Below are 19,599 nucleotides of genomic sequence, written 5' to 3'. Positions count from 1 at the left end.
CGTAACCGGGTGGGGTTTCCTGCCGCTGACTGTACGTAGCTCGGACGTTCTCCCCGTGACCGCGTGGGGTTTCCTGCCGCTGACCGTACATAGCTCGGGCGTTCTCCCCGTGACCGCCGGGGTTTCCTGCTGCTGACTGTAGGTAGCTCGGACGTTCTCCCCGTGACCGCATGGGGTTTTCCTGCCGCTGACTGGGAGGAGCTCAGACGTTCTCCCCGTAACCGGGTGGGGTTTCCTGTCGCTGACTGTACGTAGCTCGGACGTTCTCCCTGTGACCGTGTGGGGTTTCCTGCCGCTGACCGTTCGTAGCTCGGACGTTCTCCCCGTGACCGCGTGGGGTTTCCTGCCGCTGACTGTACATAGCTCGGGCGTTCTCGCCGTGACCGCGTGGGGTTTCCTGCCGCTGACTGTATGTAGCTCGGACGTTCTCCCTGTGACCGCGTGGGGTTTCCTGCCGCTGACTGTACGTAGCTCGGACGTTCTCCCCGTGACCGCGTGGGGTTTCCTGACGCTGACTGGGAGGAGCTCAGACGTTCTCCCCGTGACTGCGTGGGATTTCCTGCCGCTGACCGTTCGTAGCTTGGATGTTCTCCCCGTGACCGCGTGGGGTTTCCTGCCGCTGACTGTACATAGCTCGGACGTTCTCCCTGTGACCGCGTGGGTTTCCTGCCGCTGACTGTACGTAGTTCGGACGTTCTCCCCGTGACCGCGTGAGTTTCCTGTCGCTGACTGTAAGGAGCTCGGACGTTCTCTCCGTGACCGCGTGGGGTTTCCTGCCGCTGACTGTACATAGCTCGGACGTTCTCCCCATGACCGCGTGGGGTTTCCTGCCACTGACTGTACGTAGCTCGGATGTTCTCTCCGTGACCGCATGGGGTTTCCTGCTGCTGACTGTACGTAGCTCGGACGTTCTCCCCGTGACCGCGTGAGTTTCCTGTCGCTGACTGTAAGGAGCTCGGACGTTCTCTCCGTGACCGCGTGGGGTTTCCTGCCGCTGACTGTACATAGCTCGGACGTTCTCCCCGTGACCGCGTGGGGTTTCCTGCCACTGACTGTACGTAGCTCGGATGTTCTCTCCGTGACCGCGTGGGGTTTCCTGCCGCTGACTGTACGTAGCTCGGACGTTCTCCCTGTGACTGCGTGGGGTTTCCTGCCGCTGACCGTACGTAGCTCGGGCGTTCTCCCCGTGACGGCGTGGGGTTTCCTGCCGCTGACTGTACGTAGCTCGGACGTTCTCCCCGTGACCGCGTGGGGTTTCCTGCCGCTGACCGTACATAACTCGGGCGTTCTCCCTGTGACCACATGGGGTTTCCTGCCGCTGACTGTACGTAGCTCGGACGTTCTCCCTGTGACTGCATCGGGTTTCCTGACGCTGACTGTACGTAGATCGGACGTTCTCCCCGTGACCGCGTGGGGTTTCCTGTCGCTGACTGTAAGGAGCTCGGACGTTCTCTCCGTGACCACGTGGGTTTCCTGCCGCTGACTGTACGTAGCTCGGACGTTCTCCCCGTGACCGCGTGGGGTTTCCTGCCGCTGACCGTACATAACTCGGGCGTTCTCCCTGTGACCGCATGGGGTTTCCTGCCGCTGACTGTACGTAGCTCGGACGTTCTCCCTGTGACTGCATCGGGTTTCCTGACGCTGACTGTACGTAGATCGGACGTTCTCCCCGTGACCGCGTGGGGTTTCCTGTCGCTGACTGTAAGGAGCTCGGACGTTCTCTCCGTGACCACGTGGGTTTCCTGCCGCTGACTGTACGTAGCTCGGACGTTCTCCCCGTGACCGCGTGGGGTTTCCTGCCGCTGACCGTACATAGCTCGGGCGTTCTCCCTGTGACCGCGTGGGGTTTCCTGCCGCTGACTGTACGTAGCTCGGACGTTCTCCCTGTGACCGCGTGGGGTTTCCTGCCGCTGACTGTGAGGAGCTCGGACGTTCTCCCCGTGACTGCGTGGGGTTTCCTGCCGCTGACTGTGAGGAGCTCGGACGTTCTCCCCGTGACCGCGTGGGGTTTCCTGACGCTGACTGGGAGGAGCTCAGACGTTTTCCCCGTAACTGGGTGGGGTTTCCTGTCGCTGACCGTACGTAGCTCGGATGCTCTCCCCGTGACCGCGTGGGGTTTCCTGTCGCTGACTGCAAGGAGCTCGGACGTTCTCTCCGTGACCACATGGGTTTCCTGCCGCTGACTGTACGTAGCTCGGACGTTCTCCCCGTGACCGCGTGGGGTTTCCTGCCGCTGACCGTACATAACTCGGGCGTTCTCCCTGTGACCACATGGGGTTTCCTGCCGCTGACTGTACGTAGCTCGGACGTTCTCCCTGTGACTGCATCGGGTTTCCTGACGCTGACTGTACGTAGCTCGGACGTTCTCCCTGTGACCGCGTGGGGTTTCCTGCCGCTGACTGTGAGGAGCTCGGATGTTCTGCCCGTGACCGCGTGGGGTTTCCTGACGCTGACTGGGAGGAGCTCAGACGTTTTCCCCGTAACTGGGTGGGGTTTCCTGCCGCTGACCGTACGTAGCTCGGACGCTCTCCCCGTGACCGCGTGGGGTTTCCTGCCGCTGACCGTACGTAGCTCGGACGTTCTCCCCGTGACCGCGTAGAGTTTCCTGCCACTGACCATACGTAGCTCGGACGTTCTCCCCGTGACCGCGTGGGGTTTCCTGCCACTGACCGTACGTAGCTCTGACGTTCTCCCCGTGACCGCGTGGGGTTTCCTGCCGCTGATCGTACGTAGCTCGGACATTCTCCCCGTGACCGCGTAGAGTTTCCTGCCACTGCCCGTACGTAGCTCGGACGTTCTCCCCGTTACCGCGTGGGGTTTCCTGCCGCTGACCGTTCGTAGCTCGGACGTTCTCCCTGTGACCGCGTGGGGTTTCCTGCCGCTGATCGTACGTAGCTCGGGTGTTCTCCCCGTGACCGCGTGGGGTTTCCTGACGCTGACTGGGAGGAGCTCGGACGTTCTCCCCGTGACCGTGTGGGGTTTCTCAGGGTGCACAGGTTTGCTCCCTCATTCCAAAGATGTGCGTTTTAGGTTTAGCAGATTGTGAACAAGCTGTGTGGCACCAGACACTTGCAGTCTGGTCAGCGTGTTTCACTCTGCGTTCCAATATACATGTGACAAATAAAGCTAATCTTAATCTTAATCTTATTTTATTCCATTTAAATCTTCATGCATTTATTGAAAATACTGATGCATAATTAACTCTCCATTACATGGGTTTGAGTTTCAGGAAAGCACCTTCCTTGCATATAAACAATACACACAGAATGCTGGAGGAACTCAGCAGGCCAGGCAGCATCTATGGAAAAGAATAAACAGTCACCGTTTTGGGCCGAGACATTTCAGCAGGACTGGAGAGAAAGAGATGAGTCAGAGAAAGAAGGTGGGGGGAGGGGAGGAAGAAACACAAGGTGAGAGTTGAAACCAGGAAGGGTGGGGGAAGCAAAGAGCTGGGAAGTTGATTGGTGAAAGAGATACAGGGCTGGAGAAGGGAGAGTCTAATAGGAGAGGACAGAAGGCCATGGGAGAAAGAAAAGGGGGAGGAGCACCAGAGGGAGGCGATGTGCAGTCAAGGAGATAAGTGAGAGAGGGAACAGGGGATGGGGAATTGTGAGGGGGGGCCATTACCCAAAGTTTGAGAAATTGATGTTCATGCCATCACAAACAAGAGAAAATCTTGTTACATACCTCAAGGAGATCTCGTGACTTTCTTGTGAGAATGATGTAATGGTCTTTTGGAGGTCACCTGATGTAATTTTCCTGCCGATGTGAGTTCACGTGATGACATGTTCACCACGGGTATAAAAGGGAAGACCCCTGGCGACGCAGTTAGTTTTCCAGCTAGAATGTTAGTCAGTGTCTCTGTTCCGTTGCGTATTTGTTTATGACGCAGTTTCATTTTTAAAACAGAGTGTTACGTTCTATTGTAAGGTACAATAGTGCTGGACTGGCAGTTTACCCATTTCTGCCAGGTTTGTCGATGTACCTTTTCAGTTGTATTGGAGAGTGAAGACTTTATCGAAGTGCAGGATCTGAAGGGTTGAGAGAAGTCGGGAATGTTCGGCAGTTTAATAAAGGATTGACCTTATTGAGTTTTCGTTGAAGAAGTAGCGATCTGCAACGAAGATAACTCCTGCCAAAAGAGCAAGGTAGTTCATGCAGGATTTGCTCGTCAGAAGAAAGGTCGGTTGTTTTAAGACATTTATTTCCTTCATCGTGAATCCTTTGGACAGAACCAGCAGGAAAGTCGCATCTATGAAGAAATCCTTCTCCAGCAAAGTCTCTCCCAATTGAATGCATAAATTTGTTGGACTTTCGAATTTACCATTTTAAGAACTGTATTTGACTTTACCACTTTAAGAATTGTTTTTGCATTTATTGCTTTAAGAACCAGTACTGAGTGGCAAGTTGTTGAATGGCCGCATAGCGGTTAACTTCCAGTTAAGGTTTTGGTTTTTGTTTATTGTTTATCTGTGTTTAATAAATGTTTGGTTGTTTTTATATAACCTGACTCGATTGATATTCATTGTGGCTGGTTACGTAACAAGCTGCAGATGCTGGAAATCCAAGAATCCAATATTTTTTCTATAGATGCTGCCTGGCCTGCTGAGTTCCTCCAGCTTTTTGTATGTGTTTCCTGGGATGTAAGGTGTTGTTCCTCTAACCTAAGTGTGGCTTCATCACAACGGTGGAGGAGGTCAAGGGTAGACATGTGGAAATGGGAATGGGAAATGGAATTAAAATGGGTGGCCACTGGGAAATCCTGCTTTTTCTGGCCGAGCATAGGTGCTCGGCGAAGCATCCTCCCTATCTACATCAGGTCTCACCAATATACCGGAGGCCTCACTGGGAACACTGGACACTGTAGATGACCCCAACAGGCTCACAGGGGAAGTGTCGCCTTACCTGGAAGGACTGGTTGGGTCCCTGAATTATGTTCATCCATCGTCGACCTCAATGAGGACCTCAGCACAATTATGATGGTGTCGAGACTAGCGCGTGACTTGGATTTAAGTGAGGGAGAGTTGCGCAGCGTCAGCCTCACTCTCTCTTCCCAATTCCCATCTGGATCCAGTGGCAAGACAGAGTCTAGACGGCTGGAGATGGGACTAGGTGCAGTGGATGACCAGGACATCTTCTGTGTCTTGTGCTCTACGCGTTCCACGACGCTTGCAGAGACTACCTTCTTGACCATTGAACCTTCCATTGGTCTCGTCCGCTCAATCCGCCGGAGTCTGTCTTCACATGCTGGGATAGACAACTCCCTATCACACCGAGGGTTTGAGACCCGTCGGCTACCCTCACCTGGTTTAGCCGGCTTGTCAAAGCTGTTGCCCAGGGTGTGGCTGCTGTCGCATGCAAACAGCTACGGGGAGCCACAGGTGAGAGCTGAGTGCCAGGTGGGGACCAAAGGTGGACTAACCGCCTTGAAAAGGATGCGACATGTTCCCCCTCCAGAGGGGCTACCCCTCCCTGACACCCCATACATCCTGAATGGTAGTGAGGGAGGAGGTGTAGGGGCAGGTGTAGCACTTGTTCCACTTGCAAGGATAAGTGCCAGGAGGGAGATCCGTGGGGAGCGATGAATGGACAAGGAAGTCGCATAGGGAAGAATCCCTGTGGAAATCAGAAAGTGGGGGAGAGAGAAAAATGTGCGTAGTGGTTGTATCCCATTGGAGATGGCAGAAGTTGCGGAGAATTATGTGCTGGACATGGAGGCTGGTGGGTGGTGAGTGAGGACAACCTGATAGCATGAACATTGATTTCTTGACCTTCTGGTTATGGATCCTCACGCCTTTCACCATTCCTCATCCCCTTTCCCCTCTCTCACTTGTCTCCTTGCCCGCCCATCACCTCCCTCTGGTGCTCCTCCCCCTTTTCTTTCTCCCATGGCCTCCTGTCCTCTCCTATCAGATTCCGCCTTCTCCAGTCCTGCATCTCTTTCACCAATCAACTTCCCAGCTCTTTACTTCATCCCTCCCCCTCTCGGTTGCATCTATCACCTTGTGTTTCACCATTACCTCCCCCCACCTTTTAAACCTACTCCTCATCATTTTCCCCAGTCCTGCTGAAGGATCTCAGCCCAAAATGTTGACTGTACTCTTTTCCCTAGATGCTGCCTGGCCTGCTGAGTTCTCCACCATTTTGTGTCTGCTGCTCAGATTTTCAGCATCTGCAGATTTTCCCTTATTTCCTTGCACGTTAAGGCATCTGTCAGTCTTGCGAGACCATGGATCTGCGCCTGGAAAGTCTTTGCTCTCCAGGGCGCAGGCCTGGGCAAGGTTATATGGAAGACCAGCAGTTGCCCATGCCACAAGTCTCCCCTCTCCATGACACCGATGTAGTCCAAGGGAAGGGCATTAGGACCCATATAGCTTGGCACCAGTGTCGTCGCAGAGCAATGTGTGATTAAGTACCTTGCTCAAGGGTACAACACATTGCCTCGGCTGGGGCTCGAACTCACGACCTTCAGGTCACTAGTTGAATGCCTTAACCACTTGGCCACGTTGCATGTAGGACATATTTAACTTGTATCAAGAATGGAAAAAAGGTTAGGAAAATGTTTCATTGATAATTTCACACACTTTATTTACAATTTCTTTACTTCTAGTAAAATTAGTAAACAGGAATAAACAGATACCAACAATTAGAGTTTGAAAATTAAACTTTGAATTATATTGTCTTATTTTCTTAAATGAGTACAGTAGTGTATAAGTTGCACTGATGAGCAAGATGATGGCCTTCTACCACTGATCCATCTCCAGTCTCCTCTCAGATCTTTCCAGAACTATGCAGAAAGTGGCCTTCTGTTGTTCTACAGTGGATTCTCCGAAAGGACATTCCCATGGAGGAAGTTGTCCCCTTGGTATCTTTTCATTTTCTCAGTTTGATCTCTTTTAGTTATTATGTATCTCTCCAGTGCATCAGCACTCTGTACTGCTGAGCATAGCAGGGGTTATCTGTCCTGGTTTCTAATCCTTTGGACTGTTGCAATCATAACATTGTACCATCAGATTGAACCAATATCCAGGAATTTAGGGCTTTCACTGTGGAACACTTGGCATACAGAGGATACAAAAGGAGTAGCCACAGAATGACTTTCTAAAGAAAATGCGTGACTTTTTTGCTGATCGAGAGCCATGCAGTGAAGTGGTATGTTGTGCTATCAATTACTTATATTTACCGCATAATGGGAACAGCTCTGACAGTACAAACCACACTGTACCGCATGAAGAGAGGAAGGAAGGGTTCATGGAGGAGAAAATTATAGAGGCTGATGTTAAGCTGCAAGAAAATGAATCTCAATGTATTATATGTTAACATGTACATACTTTGATAATAACTGTGACTCTGACTTTGAAGTTTAACCAAATACACCTTGGTTCACTGATAGCGGTTCCCTTAGTCCATAAGATGGGTTGGTATGAGTTGTGTGCACCCTGTTCATGTTCGACTTTTCAGATCTGTTACCATAATATCGATAGCAACAAGGAGGCTTTTAGATTTTCATACTGATCACAGGAATAACAGAAAGTTGCAGCTTCAGGAGTTTGTGGGGAAATGTCGGCAAATGGGTAATTGTGACTTCAGGGTTCCCATGTACGGTCACAGGCATTAGTGTGGTCATAAACCCTAATGTGGTCAGCTGTCCACTGTTGTCTCTCTGACTCTCAACGTGGGCACCTGAGTTTGCCAAATTCAACCTGGTACTGCGAATCTTTGACATAGAGTAGAAACGTTAAAATGTGGTTAATTTAGATGTTTTAGATTGCTTAGAAGTTTACCTCTTTTACAAAAGGGAATAATTTGGGCGCCACGGTAGTGTAGCAGTTATCGTGGCACTTTTACAGTTCTGTTCGTCGCAGTTCAGCGTTCAATCCCAGCGTGAGTCTGTTTATGCGCGCCCCATGGAATGAGTGGCCCTTCACCTCCCACAGTCCAAAGGCATACTGAGTGGGTTAATTGGTCATTGTAAGTTGTCCCTTGATTAGGGTAGGGTTAATTTGGGGTTATCGGGAGTTGCTGGGCAGTGTGACTCGAAGGGCCTGTTCCACACTGTATTGCTAAATAAATGTTTATTAGATGGGAAAGTATGATGATGTCAGAGCTTTCAGACTCTCTGTAAGCTATCGTACAGATACAAAATATAATGTTGGATTTGGAAGAGCGCTAGCTGGTTGCTGTATTCAGAATAAGGAGAAGGAAAGGAGTTGTTGCAAGGCTCACTCATGTTCGACCATTTTGTGACAAATTATTTTATGTCTGTATGTGTTTGGAGTAACTGACCACTGTGCTTATGGCATTGCCAGTCCTCCCCAGGCTCTGCCCGCCTTGCTGCCCTCAGGAATTGAGTAAGCTTTTGGGAATAGGTTGTTCTGTCCTCACTCACCATGGAGATGGCCCTGCTACCTTGTAGATGCTCTCTGAGTGAAGGCTGCCAATTCCTTAAGTAAGTTCACAACGTAACAGCTTCTGAAATATTTTGCTGATGCAATATTTACGTTAGTGATGTTGGAAAATTGAATGATCTATTACTCAGTATGTTTTATCTTCACTGACAACATCATTGGCCAGCACTGCAATGTTTGAGATCGCTTTGCGCAGAGTACAGCTCCTGGGCATCCACGGCAGCGGCAGTCTGGACAGGGTCCTTTTCCTGTCGAACGGACGGCTGCACCAAACCTCATTCCATTTCAAAATTCAAGATTATTTAACGTCATTTCCTGTACACAGTGTAAAGGAGAACAAAATAATTGTTACTCCAGATCCGATGCAGCACAAAAAAACACAAAAGATAATGACACAAATAATAATAAAAAGAAACAATAAATATAAATGCATATGATAGCTTATACACGTGTCCACGGGAGTGTCTGTACATGAGGTGACCAAAGGGAAGTGATAAAGTAGTGCTGGCTGGGGGTGTGGAAGGATGGATTAGCAGGTGGAAGTTCTGCTTGTTTTTGAGTCCTTTGGTCCTGGTGTAGATACGACAGTGGGACAACAGTCCATGAGCAGGGTGTGTGGCTCCTTTCTGTAGATACGTCCTTGATGGTGGACAAGCTGGTGCTAGTAATGCGTTGGGCAGTTTTGACTACCTGATGTAGGGCCTTCCGATCTGCCGCAGTGCGGGTTCCGTACCGTGCAGTGACGCAGCTTGTCAGGGTGCTCGCTACCGCACGAAGGACGTGAGTGTCAATGCGCATAGTCCAGCTCTCCATGCAATGTGCCGGTCAAGTCTGAGGACATCTTGCAGCGAAAATCCAAGTTTGTTTATATATCAAAATAAACAGTATTCGTAATAAAAACATTTACAAGAATAAAACATGCAATCCCTTTCCATTCTGATATTCGTAGTCAGTGCATTAAGTAGTGTTCTATTACATTCGTTAAAACCAATAGGACTGTTGTCACTCATGTGGCCCCCTGGGGTGGTACACGACCACAATAATTGAGGGTTACCTCATCCAAAGCAGCCCCTCCTTGACCAGTAGTGGACAAACCCTGTATTGTGGTCCTTCCCCACCGAGGCCTTGCAGTGGCTGCTACAAGCTTCAGTGCGTCCCCTCAGCATGTACTCCTGCAGCCAGGAATAACCAGGCTCCAGACAATCCACACTTTGATAATTCCCCATAGAGCCTTTGTTACAGTTACACAGAGCTTCAAAGCACACTCAGTTATACCACTTCACAGTGAAGGTGAATAATTTAGGAGAAGATGGTGACGCGACGCAGCTCGCAGTGGCCACTCTGGTGGTGATGTCTGTATTTGTCAGGTAGGGCGCTGTGCACAGTCCTGATTTGATGGAGACAGACGTGAGAGAACAGAGGAACATCTGGTGAAACTTCTGAAATGCCTGTTTCGCTGCCGCTGCTACTGTGTGCTCCAGAATCTCTGAAGGGGAAGGCCCCGAGTCCTCGGCTTTGCTTGTTGCTCGGCGGCTGGGGCGGGGTCAGAGTGCTTGGCAGAGGATGATGCTCGGTGTCGAAGGGCTGGTCGGAGGCTCGAAGTTTTCGGATGGACTCAGTCCGCTGTGGTCAGGTGCTTCCAATGGTGCTGCATCGGCAAGTTTGCAGTGCTTGGGGGCTCATGGCAGGGAGAGTTTCTCCCTTCTACCGTCTGCGTGAGATGATGGGCTATCGGGACTTGAGACTTTTTTTTACCATGCCCATGGTCTGCTCTTTATCAAATTACGGTATTGCTTTGTACTGTTGTAACTATATATTATAATTATGTGGTTTTGTCAGTTTTAGTCTTGGTTTGTCCTGTGTTTCTGTTATATCATTCTGGAGGAACATTGTATCATTTCTTAATGCATGCATTTCTAAATGACAATAAACGAGGACTGAGTGTCCTCATAATCTAATCTAATCTAAAATTGTACTGCTCAAGGTCGTGCTGCCCAGGAATTGCTGCAAAGTTTCTTCTTATTAAGTGAGAGCCTTGCACTCATCTGTGGAATGTGCGGGATCTGTGGAATGTGCGGGATCTGTGGAATGTGCGGAATCTGTGGAATGTGCGGGATCTGTGGAATGTGCGGGATCTGTGGAATGTGCGAGATCTGTGGAATGTGCGGGATCTGTGGAATGTGTGGGATCTGTGGAATGTGCGGGATCTGTGGAATGTGTGGGATCTGTGGAATGTGCGGGATCTATGGAATGTGTGGGATCTGTGGAATGTGCGGGATCTGTGGAATGTGCGGGATGTGTTGGTTTTACTCAGGTCCTCCGGTTTCCTCCCAACGGCCCAAAGATGTATCGGTTAGGAAGTTAATTGGAGATTGTAAATGATCTTGTGACTAAATTCGGGTTAAATTGGGACATGCTGAGAGCCTACTCTGTGTTGTATCTCAAACTAAAATAAAGCAACTTGTGAGCAAAGGCGAAATTGTGAAGATGTCGCTGTCACTGTGTTCCCTGTATTTGTCTCTTTCAGTGTGTCTGGCGGAGAACTGTTTGACAGGATTGTGGACAAAGGCTTCTACACTGAGAAAGATGCTAGCATGTTGATCCAGCAAATCTTGGATGCGGTCACATATCTGCATGAACTGGGCATCGTGCACAGAGACCTGAAGGTATGTGGGCAGTGACCAGAAAGTCCTGTTACACACTCCCACTAATTTGAGGCATTTACGAGGTATTTCCTCATTCCGAATACTGTACAGCTGTAGTTATACACATACTTAGAGAGAGACGCACTGCACAGAGTGGCAGAGGGATTGCAATGCATTTGCAGCACATTGTAGATAGGTAATCGTACAGGGCTGAAACAGACCCTTTGGCCCATCGTATCATACCGACCCACCTATGCTCATCACATTTTATCTGCAGCCTTCTTTGCCTTGGCAATCAAGGTGCTGATCTGGACGATAGTGAATGTTGTAGAAAGTCTGACCTTCTCAGGCAGTGTGTTCCAAATTCAAACCACCTCCTGGCTGAAAAAAAAACTCTTGCTCCTTACCTTAAACCTATGTCTCTTGTTAAAGATACCCTTGCTGCTGTCTGCCCTATCATAAAGCTTCTCATAATTTTGTAGTTTTTCTTTGTGGTGTGATATTAGCGGTAATTCAAGAAATGTGAAAGTTAACTTATACATAAAGATCCATTTAATTTTTTTTTTAATGTAGAGATACAGCATTGAACAGGCCCTTGTGGCCCAACAAGCCACACGGCCCGTAACACACCCACTTAACTCTAGCCTAATCACAGGACAATTTACATTGATCTAATAGCCTACTAGCCACTGCTTCTTTGGAAACACAAAATACTCTGCAGATGCTGGGGTCAAAGCAACACTCACAACACGCTGGAGGAACTCAGCAGGTCGGGCAGCATCCGTGGAAACGATCAGTCAACGTTTCGGGCCAGAACCCTTCATCAGGACTGAAGAGGGAAGGGGCAGAGGCCCTTTAAAGAAGGTGGGGGGAGTGTGGGAAGGAGAAGGCTTTTTTTTGGTTGGGATTAGTGCGGAGAGAGTGGAGGGCAGTGCGTTCAGAGGGAATGAGGTTGGAACAGGAGAGTGGAGTGGTGAAGTTGAGACGGTTGATGTCTCGGCGACAGTTGGAGATGAAGAGATCAAGTGCAGGTAGAAGGCCCGGGCGGGGTGTCCAGGAGGAGGAGGAGGGTTGAAGATGGTAGAAGGGGTCATCAGTGGGGGGAGGGGAATCCTTGCCAAAGAAGTAGGCTCGGAGACGTAGGCGACGGAAGAAGAGTTCAGTGTCACGGCGGGCACGGAACTCACTGAGGTGTGGACGGAGGGGAACAAAAGTGAGGCCCTTGCTAAGGACAGAACGTTCTGCCTCAGAGAGGGGAAGGTCAGAGGGGATGGTGAAGACACGGCCTTCTCCTTCCCACCCTCCCCCCACCTTCTTTGTAGGGCCTCTGCCCCTTCCCTCTTCAGTCCTGACGAAGGGTTCTGGCCCGAAACGTTGACTGATCGTTTTCACGTATGCTGCCCGACCTGCTGAGTTCCTCCAGTGTGTTGTGATCACTGCTTCTTTGGGCCGTGGGAGGAAACTGAAGCACCCAGATGAAATCCACGCATTCACAGGAAGACGGTACAAGCTACTTACTGCTGGTACCAGAACTGAACTCTGAACTTTGATGCTCTGAGTCGTGCTAACTGCTGTGTTACTGTGGTGCCCTGACGTTCATAGGCCTTGACTTACTGAACTCCGCCAGAAAGAGCAGGATCTCCCAGTGGCCACCCATTTTAATTCCACCTCCCATTCCCATATGTCTATCCATGGCCTCCTCCAGTGTCGTGATGAGGCCACACTCAGGTTGGAGGAACAACACCTTATATTCCGTCTGGGTAGTCTCCAACCTGGTGGCATGAACATCGATTTCTTTGACTTCTGGTAATGCCCCCACCCACCTCTCCCCCCAACATTCCCCATCCCCTTTCCCTCTCTCACCTTATCTCCTTGCCTGCCCGTCGCCTCCCTCTGGTGCTCCTCCCCCATTTTCTTTCATCCATGGCCTTCTGTCCCTTTAGCCAATCAACTTTCCAGCTCCTTACTTCACCCCCCATCCCCCCCTTCAGGTTTCACCTATCACCATGTGGTTCTCTCTCCCCTCCCCACTTTTTAAATCTACTCCTCAGCTATTTTTCTCCAGTCCTGTCAAAAGTTTTGGCCCGAAACATCAACTGTACCCTTTTCCTAGATGCTGCCTGACCTGCTGAGTTCCTCCAGCATTTTGTGTGCGTTGCCCTTGACTTACCTACTGTGTACGTGTAATGTAGGGTCTTCCAGATTAAATGACCAATCTTAATCTTTATTTGCTATTGTCTCTCAGCCAGAGAATCTGCTCTACTACAGTGTTGACGAAGATTCCAAGATAATGATCAGTGATTTTGGCCTGTCTAAAATTGAGGGAACTGGGAGTGTGATGTCAACAGCATGTGGGACTCCAGGATATGTGGGTGAGTCTACAGGAAATAACAGGTTGAATGAGGGAACCCATGTCATCCATCTCACCAGAGGGACCAAGAATGAAACGATGCTTGGAAGGCTGAAAATGAGTAGCAGCGACAAGAAGAAACATTGACACTACGGAGGGTTTCCACAGATGGGGAAGACACGGGGGGCATAGGCACATAACAGTTGGTACTTGAGAATTGACTAAAGAAGTCCCCGGTGCCTCCTGTTTGGAAGTAAAAATGGAGTTAAGAATTTGTGATAGCAGGGGTGGAGTGGGTGTGTGCCACCAAAGTTTCCCAAATCTTAATCAATTGAAAGTTGCTCAAATTTTATTTAAAATCACTAGAATTTAGAAAAATGAGGGTGGATCTCATTGAATCCTATCAAATATTGAAAGGCCCAGACAGAATGGATGTGGAGGGAATGTTTCCTATGATGGGTGCGCATAGGACCAGAGGGCACAGCCTCAGGATACAAGGACGCCCCTTTAGAACAGAGATGAGGAGGAATTTCTTTAGCCAGAGGGTGGTGAATTTATGGAATTCATTGCTACAGATGGCTGTGGAGGCCAAGTGATTGGGTATATTTAAGGCAGAAGTTGATAGGTTCTTGATTAGTCAGGGTGCCAAAGGTTACAGGGAGAAGGCAGGGGATGGGACTGAGAGGGATAATAAATCAGCCAAGATGACTTGGTGGAGCAGACTCATTGGGCCAAATGGCCTAATTCTGTGCCAATGTCTTATGGTCTAAAAAAAGTGTCTCCCAACCTTTTACAGCCCAACACCCCCCTAAAGCACCTTCATACTTTCCAACGCCCCCATGGTGTAAAAACATGTCTACCATATCACAAGGGAAATGGGTGAACTGCTTGATCTTGGAGAGAGTTTTGATTTGCACTACTATTTCTGCAACTGGTTGCTGTAGGGTGTCTGTCTTCTGCTAAACCCGTTCATCTGTTGACTTGTCTCCTCAGCTCCAGAGGTCCTGGCCCAGAAACCCTACAGTAAAGCAGTCGATTGCTGGTCCATAGGAGTCATCTCCTACATTTTGTAAGCTATGTTCAAGTGTTCCTGTATTTGACGAGGGGCAAGTGGGTGGTATAATTAAAATCCATTAATAATGAATTGCAATAGGTTCTGTTGGGAGTGACCAAGGTTTGAATGTCCCCTACATGTACTGTCTACTGTCTTCACTCCATGAGGTCCGATATAAAAGGTAGAAATATTGTTTCCAGATTAAAATACTAATTGTACTAAGAGTGACTACAAGTACGTCTCTCTGAAGTGAGGAACTGGTGAAGATGTGGATGTTCTTGTTGAGAGCATTTACAGAAACTTTCTGCATTCGGCCTAACAATAGGGGTATTCAGTCCTCAGCACTGACATCTGTACCATACTGAGTGAATGATCCTGCAAAATAATCACATTTAATTTAAATTTGTTCAAAACTGTCAGACTGTGCGAAGAAGATGTGAGTAATGCCCTTCTTTTCGCTGCTGTGCCTTGAGAATAAAGAAATCCTTGTATCAAAGCAGCATTTTGCATGTGTCCTTTAGAATGTACCAAAATGTATTACAGATACTTTATACTCTACACTTTATACCTTATTGTCACCAAACAATTGATACTAGAACGTACAATCATCACAGCGATATTTCATTCTGCGCTTCCCGCTCCCTGGATTACAAATCGACAGTAAATATTAAAAATTTAAATTATAAATCATAAATAGAAAATAGAAAAATGGAAAGTAAGGTAGTACAAAAAAACCGAGAGGCAGGTCCGGATATTTGGAGGGTACGGCCCAGATCCGGGTCAGGATCCGTTCAGCAATCTTATCACAGTTGAAAAGAAGCTGTTCCCAAATCTGGCCGTACGAGTCTTCAAGCTCCTGAGCCTTCTCCCAGAGGGAAGAGGGACGAAGAGAGTGCATCAGCTTCTGTGTGGACTGCAATGTTCTGGCAAGAACTGTCCTTTGTTATTCAAATAACATGCCATGGGTAACAAAGGACATTAAGGACATCCTGAACGCTAAAAAGAGGGCGTTTAGAGATGGATATAGGGAGGAGCTGAGGGCAATACAGAGGGATCTGGTAGCCAGGATCAGGGAGGCTAAAAACAGGTACAGGAGGAAGCTTGAGTGGAAACTCCAGCAGAACAACATGAGAGAGGTCTGGAGTGGGACGAGGACCATCACTGGGTTCCAGCAAACTAGCAACAGAGGAGCTGAGGGCAGTGTGGACAGGGCCAATGAACTTAACCTGTTCTTTAACAGATTTGACATTGTGGCCCCTGCCCATCTGCCCATCCCCCACATGAGTCACCTGTTGTCGGCCCCCAACCAACACATATTCCACTCTCCCCTCCTACCCGTCCTCACAGTCCCCCACCCTGCTCTCATGACTATTCCCCTCCCCCACATGAAACCACCACGGTGGGCTTCACGGCTGAACAGGTGAGAAGACAGTTGAAACGTCTCAACCCAAGCAAGGCTGCAGGACCAGATGGTGTCAGTACCAGGGTGCTCAAAGCCTGTGCCCCTCAGCTATGTGGAGTACTTCGCCATGTCTTCAACCTGAGCTTGAGGCTCCGGAGGGTTCCTGTGCTGTGGAAGACATCCTGCCACGTCCCTGTGCCGAAGACGCCGCGCCCCAGCGGCCTCAATGACTACAGACCGGTGACATTGACCTCCCACATCATGAAGACCCTGGAGAGACTTGTTCTGGAGCTGCTCCGGCCTATGGTCAGGCCACACTTAGATCCCCTCCAGTTCGCCTACCAGCACCGACTAGGAATTGAGGATGCCATCGTCTTCCTGCTGAACCGTGTCTACGCCCACCTGGACCAGCCAGCGAGCACTGTGAGGGTCATGTTTTTTGACTTCTCCAGTACGTTCAACACCATCCGCCCTGCTCTGCTGGGGGAGAAGCTGACAGCGATGCAGGTGGATGCTTCCCTGGTATCATGGATTCTTGATTACCTGACTGGCAGACCACAGTACGTGTGCTTGCAACACTGTGTGTCCAACAGAGTGATCAGCAGCACTGGGGCTCCACAGTGGACTGTCCTGTCTCCCTTTCTCTTCACCATTTACACCTCAGACTTCAACTACTGCACAGAGTCTTGTCATCTTCAGAAGTTTTCTGATGACTCTGCCATAGTTGAATGCATCAGCAAGGGAGATGAGGCTGAGTACAGGGCTACGGTAAGGAACTTTGTCACATGGTGTGAGCAGAATTATCTGCAGCTTAATGTGAAAAGGACTAAGGAGCTGGTGGTAGACCTGAGGAGAGCTAAGGCACCGGTGACCCCTGTTTCCATCCAGGGGGTCAGTGTGGACATGGTGGAGGATTACAAATACCTGGGTATACAAATTGACAATAAACTGGACTGGTCAAAGAACACTGAGGCTGTCTACAAGAAGGGTCAGAGCTGTCTCTATTTCCTGAGGAGACTGAGGTCGTTTAACATCTGCCGGAAGATGCTGAGGATGTTCTACGAGTCTGTGGTGGCCAGTGCGATCATGTTTGCTGTTGTGTGCTGGGGCAGCAGGCTGAGGGTAGCAGACACCAACAGAATCAACAAACTCATTCGTAAGGCCAGTGATGTTCTGGGGATGGAACTGGACTCTCTCACGGTGGTGTCTGAAAAGAGGATGCTGTCTAAGTTGCATGCCATCTTGGACAATGTCTCCCATTCACTACATAATGTATTGGTTGGGCACAGGAGTACATTCAGCCAGAGACTCATTCCACCGAGATGCAACACAGAGCGTCATAGGAAGTCATTCCTGCCTGTGACCATCAAACTTTACAACTCCTCCTTTGGAAGGTCAGACACCCTGAGCCAATAGGCTGGTCCTGGACTTGTTTCCTGGCATAATTTACATATTATTATTTAATTATTTATGGTTTTATATTGCTATATTTATACTCTATTCTTGGTTGGTGCAACTATAATGAAACCCAATTTCCCTCGGGATCAATAAAGTATGACTATGACAATGAAAAGTGTGTTGGCTGGGTGGGTCGTGTCCTTGATTATCCTGGCAGCACTGCTCCGACAGCATGCGGTGTAAAGTGAGTCCACGGACGGAAGATTGGTTTGTGTGATGTGCTGCACCATGTTCACGATCTTCTGCAGCTTCTTTCGGTCTTGGACAGGACAACTTCCATACCAGGTTGTGATGCACCCTAGAAGAATGCTTTCTATGGTGCATCTATAAAAATTAGTGAGGGTTTTAGAGGACAGGCCAAATTTCTTTAGTTTTCTCAGGAAGTAAAGGTGCTGGTGGGCTTTCATGGCAGTGGACTCTGCTTGGTTGGACCAAGTCAGGTCATTTGTGATATTGACCCCGAGGATCTTAAAGCTTTTGACCTGTTCCACTTGTGCACTACCGATGTAAATTGGGTCATGCGGTCTGCTACTCCTTCTGAAGTCAACAACCAATTCCTTTGTCTTGCTGATGTTGAGGGATAGGTTATTGTCTTTGCACCATGCCACCAGGTTCTTAATTTCCTCTCTGTACTCAAACTCATCATTACCTGAGATACGGCCTACAATTGTTGTGTCATCAGCAAACTTATATATTGAGTTCGATGGAAACTTGGCTACACAATCATGGCTGTACAGTGAGTACAGCAGGGGGCTGAGTACACAGCCTTGTGGGGCACCGGTGCTCAGAGTGATTGTAGAGGAGAGCTTGTCCCCTATTTTTACAGCCTGGGCCCTGTCTGTGAGGAAGTTAAAGATCCAGCTGCAGATCTGAGTGCTAAGGCCCAGGTTCCGGAGCTTAGGAATCAGTTTATTTGGAATGATGGTATTAAAGGCAGAGTTGTAGTCAATGAAAAGGAGCCTTTCTGAAAGTGCAGACACTGGTGTAGTATAGGAAAAGCTCTCACTATGCACCACGTGATAAAGACTGGATGATCGGCTTTAGTGAAGTGAAATGGGAAACAATATGATAAGGACATTAAATCTTGCTATCGTTGGTGTGACATTTCCTCTTTTCTTTCTCTTCTACAGACTGTGTGGTTATCCTCCATTCTACGATGAAAATGATGCAAAGCTTTTTGAGCAGATCTTAAAGGCTGAATATGAATTTGATTCTCCATACTGGGATGATATTTCTGACTCCGGTACAACTCCATTACCTTGTTACATCGGTGCTGTGACATTCTGAGGTCCATGCAATATGCAATGGCTTTCCTCAGCATGGGTTCCCGCCTGTAATCGTGGCCTGACCCATTTGCAGGAATATTACTTTGTTTTTAAGGAGGCATTTAATTTAAGCGTGTTTCCTTGTGAGAGGAATAATCCAGAAGACATTTTTATCCCGTGTGTGTGTGAAAGAAAGTCGACTTTAAAACAAAGAATTCTGGAGAGACTCAATAGATGAGGTAGCGTCTGTTGAGAGAGAAATTGGTTAACATTTCAGTTTTGTGACGTCACATCAAAGCGGTTCAGATAGGTGATCGAGCTGAAGTTTTTGCTGTCCTTGTCTCTTCACAGGGGCTGCCTGGCATGATGAACATTACCTGAACTGTTTGCTTTTATTTCAAATCTCAAACACGTGTGTTATTTTGCTTTGCTTGGGTTAATTGTACTTGAGAATTTTTTTACACCACAGACTGAGCTCCAGAGCAATTGAGAGAATTAACTTAGAAGAAGATGACTTAGAAGAAGTCATCTCCAACCATGATACAAATATTAACCACTCCTGTGCTTTTTTGAAAATTGTAAACTGGTAGTTGCGTTACTATTTGTTCCGGTGTACAAAGCCATTTGCATCTGTGAATGGTCCGGTTCTTTGTTGTGAATTCTGATGCTTTTCCCATCTGTGTACATTTCTCACTGCCTTGGAAGAGCAGTCATTATAATCATTGACCCGTCCCTGCCCAGACATTCTCTATTCTCCCCTCTCCCATTGGGCAGAAGATACAAAGGAGAGAAACCTGCTACCACCAGGCTCAAGGACAACATCTATTCTGTTGTGATAAGATCCCCTGGTACCATAAGGGGCACTCTTGACCTTGCAGTCTACCTGGTTATAGACTTTCACTTTATTGTCTGCCTGAACCCCACTTCCCTTGTAATACTTTATTATACATGTTGTTAATTGTTTTCCCTTGTACTACTCTAATGCACCGTTGTAGTGAGCTGACCTTTTTGGATGGC

At 48.6% G+C, this 19,599-nt stretch overlaps 1 protein-coding gene across 1 annotated transcript in view; it reads left to right on the top strand.

Moving 5' to 3' along the window:
* Window positions 1-19,599, top strand: part of LOC134356650 (calcium/calmodulin-dependent protein kinase type 1-like) — a 284,479-nt gene that overhangs the window by 245,354 nt on the left and 19,526 nt on the right. Inside the window, exons 5-8 of the mRNA XM_063067628.1 lie at window positions 10,936-11,074; window positions 13,299-13,425; window positions 14,397-14,472; window positions 18,448-18,560. Coding sequence (XP_062923698.1) covers window positions 10,936-11,074; window positions 13,299-13,425; window positions 14,397-14,472; window positions 18,448-18,560 — 455 coding nt within the window. The remainder of the gene's footprint in view (window positions 1-10,935; window positions 11,075-13,298; window positions 13,426-14,396; window positions 14,473-18,447; window positions 18,561-19,599) is intronic.

This window comes from Mobula hypostoma, chromosome 15 (genome assembly GCF_963921235.1).
Source record: "Mobula hypostoma chromosome 15, sMobHyp1.1, whole genome shotgun sequence".
NCBI classification, from domain to species: domain Eukaryota; kingdom Metazoa; phylum Chordata; class Chondrichthyes; order Myliobatiformes; family Myliobatidae; genus Mobula; species Mobula hypostoma.
The sequence above is the reverse complement of the archived record's forward strand: the minus strand, read 5'-3'. Positions and strand labels throughout refer to the sequence as shown.